Raw genomic sequence first — 6679 nt, 5'->3', positions numbered from 1 at the left:
ACTAATAATGAAATATAAATATATATATATATATATATATATATATATATATATCTCAGAATATTAATAAAAACTATAAAAGTATTTCAATGATACTAAAATGACACTGGTAGTAAAGCTCAGCAATTATCAAAAATTTAATTATATGATTAAAATATTAAGATATGATTAAAAATAAAACAAAATTACTTAAAACATTTAAAATTAATCGTATATGTTGGCACCTTTTTCAGCAAGGGTGACTCTGTAGTTCTCCAGGAAAATGACTTTAAGGCGGTCGCCCACTACAGGATCCTTGTTGACCACCTCACCTATAGCTGTGATGAGACGAATGATCATTTTAGCTGTGTGGTAGCCTGGAGCAGCCTGGGAAGAATTGAACAGAACATAATTGTCAGACACTTAGAATTCAAATACAACAAAAGAATTAAATAAACATCTGACTGCATTTAAGTCATATGACATGGTAAGATCACCTTTCCTCCAATCATAATTGTTCTTGGGGTCCACTGCTTGTTAGGCTCTTTCTTGATGCCTGCAATATAGAAATAACACCAAAAAAAAAATGTCATAATAGCTTTCTCTAAACCTTTAACACCTTTATCTGATGCTGTGTGTGTTGGACAGTGTTACATTTTATTTTCTAAAATATTTTCATTTTATTTTGTTTTTTATTAGTTTATTTAATTTATATATAATTGTTTTTTTGTTTTGTTTTTTTCATTCATTTTCTTTTTCTTTAAAAATAATTCATAATAAAAATGTAAAAATATTTTTAAAAATTCTCCTCTGAAAAAAAAAAACAGTCCTGTCTAATATTATTTATTTACAAATATTATTTTATTTGATGGTATTTTGTATTAATTATTTATTTATTCTTATTTTCTTTTATTAATTATTTATTTATGCTTATTTGCAATAGTGGGATATATTTTATTTCATATAAATTATTTTTTATGTTTGTTTTCTCTTCCAAAAATGTAAAAAATAAATAAATAAAAGGACTCAAAGCAATAGTGAGAAGAGGGTGGGGGGATATTATTTTATTTTATGGTATTTTATTTTAACTATGTATGTATTTGTACATGTATGTTCATTTTGTGATCAAAAAATTTGATCCTCATAGAAAACACCCGATTGATAGTGAGAAGAGGACACGAAGGAGTGAAAGTGCAGGAATCACTCACGGTTGTAGAAAGTGATAATGTGCAGACAGTTGAGCAGCTGCCTCTTATATTCATGGATTCTCTTCACCTGAACATCAAACACTGAGTTGGGGTTGATCTTTACTTTGTAGTGCTCTTCCAGGTGCACAGCAAACTTCAGTTTGTTCTCCTAGAAGAGGTGAGAACACCAACCAGTTTTAAATTCCAAACCCACGAGGCCATTGATATGGGCCACATATCATTTGTTTCTAACCTGTTTAACTTTGGCGATATCTCGAATGAAAGCCTCATCATTGACAAAATCATGAAGCTTTTTCAGCTGATCCAGGTCGCGGATGAAGTCCTCTCCGATTCTCTAACATGTGAGCAAGCCAAAGAAAGTATAGTAGAGCAGGAATAAGGCTATCACACCATGACATTATACTTTATATAAAACTACAATTAGTGCACACAAACTTCTGCTGACAGTCAGGGATTCTGTCACAGTCAGTCATGTTAGCAATCAACAAATGAAGTTATGAATGACTGCACCAACCTCTGCAATGACCTCAGCCAGACCAGGGTTGCACATCACCAACCAACGGCGAGGGGTGATACCATTGGTTTTGTTCTGGAACTTGTGTGGATCCATCTCATAGAAGTCTTTGAATCTATTTAGTAAATGAATAGTAGTCATTAGTTACTCACCCTCATGTCATTCAAAACCAATAGAAATTTAAGTCAAACATTCACTGAGAACTCCTGTTATCGGGTGAATGAGTCAGTAAGAACAATTCAGCAAGAAATCGTTCAGTCCATTTCGTGAACTGGATAAACAGCACAATTTGTTCACTGGTTCAGTTCAGTGAACATTCAATTTAATGATCTGAATCTGATGACTTCAATTTCAGGCTGTTGAGGAACTGAATGTCATACGGCACGTCTGAATGTATGTAAAGATATCTGGTTAATATAGTGTTTCTGTATGTGTGTTTGAATACATACACGGTAGCTTTGAGGATGTCCGAGTGGATTCGTGCCACACCGTTGACTGCATGAGAGCCGACGATGCACAGATGAGCCATGTTGACTCTCTTCTGTCCACCCTCCTCAATGAGAGACATGCGGCGCATGCGGTCCACATCACCGGGGTAAAGAGAGGACACATGCTACAACAACAAACAGACTGGGTTCCGTATACAATAACTCAATAAACTCAGTTTGCAGTTATGGCATCTTTTAGCATTGATATTTGATGATTTATTTACTACAGTTTTAAAACTTTTTGGTTGATAAAAATTGGTTTTTGATGGTAAAAATATTGTTAGATATTATTACAATTTTAAATAACTGTTTTCTAATTAAATATATTTTAAAATGTAATTTATTCCTTTGATGGCAAACCTGAATTTTTAGCAGTCATTACTCCAGTCTTTAGTGTCACATGATCCTTCAGAAATCATTCAAATATTCTGATTTTGGACATGAGTTTAAAACTTTTTGGTTGATAAAAATTGGTTTTTGATGGTAAAAATATTGTTAGATATTATTACAATTTTAAATAACTGTTTTCTAATTAAATATATTTTAAAATGTAATTTATTCCTTTGATGGCAAACCTGAATTTTTAGCAGTCATTACTCCAGTCTTTAGTGTCACATGATCCTTCAGAAATCATTCAAATATTCTGATTTTGGACATGAGAAAAATGATTAAAATGCAATGCTGCTTAATATTTTTGTGGAAACTGTGATACATTTTTTCAGGATTATTTCATTAATTGAAAGTTCAAAAGAACAGCATTTATTTTTGAATACATTTACACACATTAAACACATAATACATTAACATTGTAAAAGTCTTTACTGTCGCTTTTTATAAATTCAATGCATCCTCATTGAATAAAACTATTAAAGGGATAGTTCACCCAAAAATTTAAATTTGATGTTTATCTGCTTACCCCCAGGGCATCCAAGATGTAGGTGACTTTGTTTCTTCAGTAGAACACAAACGAAGATTTTTAACTCAAACCGTTGCAGTCTGTCAGTCATATAATGGAAGTGATAGGGAATCACGGCTTTGAGAGTCAAAAAAAACATACACAAACAAAACCAAATGAAACCCTGCGGCTCGTGACGATACACTGATGTGTAAAGACACGAAATGATCCGTCTGTGCAAGAAACTGAACAGTATTTATATAGTTTTTTAGCGTCTTCTTCTTCTTCTTGCTTTACGGCGGATCGCAGACTTATAAGTGCATTACCGCCACCTATCTCTCAAATTGACCATTGACACTCTATCTACAATCTCAATTAGGAGTGTCAATGGCCCATTTGTGAGATAGGTGGCGGTAATGCAGTCTGTGATCTGCCGTAAAGCAAGAAGAAGAGGACGCAAACGCTCTCAGGACAGTTTGGACATTGCGGTGAATCAGAGGTAAAAAAACAATATAAATACTGTTCAGTTTCTTGCACAGACCGATCGTTTCGTGTCTTTACACATCAATGTATCGTCACGAGCCGCAGGGTTTAATTTGGTTTTGTTTGTGTATGTTTTTTTTAACTCTCAAAGCCGTGATTCCCATTCACTTTCATTATATGACTGACAGACTGCAACAGTTTGAGTTAAAAATCTTCGTTTGTGTTCTACTGAAGAAACAAAGTCACCTACATCTTGGATGCCCTGGGGGTAAGCAGATAAACATCAAATTTTCATTTTTGGGTGAACTATTCCTTTAATTTCTTTCTTTTTTTTTTTTTTTAAATAGTACTGACCTGAAACTTTTGAATGGCAGTTTTTGTTAAAAAATTTTGATGATTGGATATTGGAAATTTTGATACTTTTGGATGCTGTCAATAAAGAAACATGCCTTTGCTTGCACCATAGTGAAACCAATCAGCCAAATCTTGACCACTATTTTCAGTGTCAAAACATGTTATGGTTTTGTGTTCTGTTGAAGTCAGACCTCCAGGTGGCGGCGATTGATTTCATAGATGATCTCGAGGTGCCGTGGCAGCAGGGTCTGAAAGAGGTCGATAGGCCAGCGTTCCAGAGCCTCAGATGAAGTGATGATGTTCTGATATTTCTAGGGTGTTCTATGTTGTTGCTATGCAAATATAGGTGTTTGCTAGGGTTTTCCTCAAAATTTCTCATTTTGGGTTTGAAATTACATGTGGGTAAGTAAATATTGACCAAATATCCATTTTCTATGAATTATTAATTTAAATTGAGGATCAGTTGTGTGTTTACTGACGTTGTCATTGGGGTAGAGCACACGAGAGATGTTCTCCGCCAGGTTCCTGTCCAGCACGGCCTGAATGTAGCCACCGACATTAACTGAGGATGGGAGGAGAACATGCGAGTCAGACACCAGCTTGAATGGTTAAGCTGGTCAAGGTGCGGTCACATAGCAAAATTGTATTGACATTTTGCAGGCAAAAAGGTACGTCTGTTGTCAATAGCATAGGGATGTATGAAGCACAGCTCACACAGAAGTCACATTCAAACCACTGACTGTTGGTCAGTGAGGCAAATTCATGTGACCAACTTAAAAATGAGCAAAATTTCCTTGGGGAATTTTTTCGCCCTTAGTTTTTGCCCAGATTCCTATGGTAGCTTGTTTCCGCCATTGAATAAAAATTAAAAAAGGTAATTGCGTCTTTTTATCTCACAATTCTGACTTTATAACTTGCAGTTGTGAGTTTACATCTCAATTCTGACCTTTTTTTCAGAATTGCATGATATAAACACGCAATTCCATGTTATAAAGTCAGAATCACACAATATGGAGTCACAATTGTGTGTTATGAAGTCAGAATTACGAGATATAAACTTTTTTCTCAGGATTCTTGTAATTCTGACTTTATAACACAATTGTGAGTTTATATCATGCAATTCTGAGAAAAAGGTCAGAATTGAGATCACAATTGCCAGAATTGTGAGATATAAACTCGCAATTGTAAGAAAATAGTCAGAATTGGACTTAATAACTTGCAATTGCAAGTGACTTTAAAACTTGCATCTGAGTTTATATCATACAGTTCTGAGGAAAAAAAGTTCAGAATTGCAAGATGTAAACTCGCAATTGAAAAAAAAAAAGTCAGATTTGGGAGTTTATATCCCGCAATTCTGACTTTATTTCTCACAATTGCAAGTTTATATCACACAATTCTGAGGAAGAAAATTTTGAGACAAAAGGCCACACATTTTTTTATTCAGTGGCAGAAACAAGCTTCCATAGATTCCTATTGGAATGACTAAATTTCACCAACAAAAATTCACCGGACAACAGCAAATGTGACCGCACTTTTAGTATAATTTAGCCTGGTCTTCTCAGCATGTACGGTAACTGTTGCTGGTACTCACAGTCTTTCAGGCTGAACTCGCAAGGAGCCTTGGCAGACCACAGCCTCATGGTGTTTACAATGTTGTTTCTGTATCCGGGTACAGGGGTGTCATAAGGCAAAGCTAAGACAACCTGTGGAAATTATATGAAATAGGTTTATGAGTATAGCATTAACACACACAAACATACAGCTTAATGAATGGTGATGCTATACCTGAGTATCCACCCATTTCACTCCATCTGGGTGATGCTCTGTCCTACCATAAAAGTGGACAGGGCGCATATATTCTGGGCGCGCTTTCTCCCATGGGTTACCATAGCGGAGCCAGTCGTCTGCCTCTTCCACCTGTCAATCATCAATATTATTCAAGATGTCTAATTTTAAGTAAAATTTCTGCATAATGTTGTAATATGCTGTGTGGCGTGGTTGCTAAGTTGGTCTGGGTGGTTGCTAGACAGTAGTTTACTAACCCCTAACCCTTAGTGTGAGAAATAGCAAACACTACTAATTAATAGTGTTTATTTTTATTCAAGTCAAACTATTAAAGGTAGTTTAAACTACCTGCCAGCCACTGGAGATTTTCTGGTTGAAGATACCAAACTCATAGCGGATGCCATAACCATAGGCAGCCAGACCAAGAGAAGCCATAGAGTCCAGGAAGCAAGCTAACAGACAAAATCAGAGAGAGACCAAGGTGAGTGTGCTTTCTAGTTTCAGACTTTCTTTTGCAAAGTTCAAAAAATACATACTCAGGATGGTAGTTCCTCTTTCAAACCTGAGGTCAGATTACTAACCAGCAAGACGACCAAGGCCTCCATTTCCCAGTCCAGCATCTTCCTCCATCTCCTGCAGCTCCTCCATATCCAGACCCAGCTGAAGGACAATGTATGTAATGAATCATTGGTTTCAAACAATCATCTAAAGCATTACACTGGCTTCATTGTGTAATCATACCCCTCCACATGTCATCTTTCGAAGTAACCTACACTCACTCTCACCCTCCCGGCTATCTGCTATGGTTTCATCTTCGCTTCCTCCCCCTAAACAGTTAGCATCTCTTGATGCTAACAGTGCTACTGATACTTTCTGCTCCACTCTTACATCTTGTTTAGACACTATCTGCCCCTTGTTTTCCAGGTCAGCCTGTACCACCCCTTCTGCCCCTTGGCTGTCTGATGTTCTCCGC

General features: G+C 36.0%; 1 protein-coding gene across 1 annotated transcript in view; it reads right to left on the bottom strand.

Annotated features, from left to right (window-relative positions):
* Nucleotides 1-6679, bottom strand: part of LOC107715265 (glycogen phosphorylase, muscle form-like) — a 12937-nt gene that overhangs the window by 2864 nt on the left and 3394 nt on the right. The window contains exons 3-14 of the mRNA XM_016521349.1: nt 6288-6366; nt 6055-6158; nt 5707-5838; nt 5513-5624; nt 4318-4483; nt 4113-4230; nt 2151-2314; nt 1702-1816; nt 1420-1521; nt 1188-1335; nt 477-535; nt 225-366 (exon numbers count right to left, since the gene is read on the bottom strand). Of these exons, the coding sequence (XP_016376835.1) occupies nt 225-366; nt 477-535; nt 1188-1335; nt 1420-1521; nt 1702-1816; nt 2151-2314; nt 4113-4230; nt 4318-4483; nt 5513-5624; nt 5707-5838; nt 6055-6158; nt 6288-6366 (1441 nt within the window). The remainder of the gene's footprint in view (nt 1-224; nt 367-476; nt 536-1187; nt 1336-1419; nt 1522-1701; nt 1817-2150; nt 2315-4112; nt 4231-4317; nt 4484-5512; nt 5625-5706; nt 5839-6054; nt 6159-6287; nt 6367-6679) is intronic.

The sequence above is a fragment of the Sinocyclocheilus rhinocerous genome, unplaced genomic scaffold (assembly GCF_001515625.1).
Source record: "Sinocyclocheilus rhinocerous isolate Xijiao unplaced genomic scaffold, SAMN03320098_v1.1 scaffold299, whole genome shotgun sequence".
Classification (NCBI taxonomy): domain Eukaryota; kingdom Metazoa; phylum Chordata; class Actinopteri; order Cypriniformes; family Cyprinidae; genus Sinocyclocheilus; species Sinocyclocheilus rhinocerous.
This window is presented reverse-complemented; position numbering and strand designations above follow the sequence as displayed.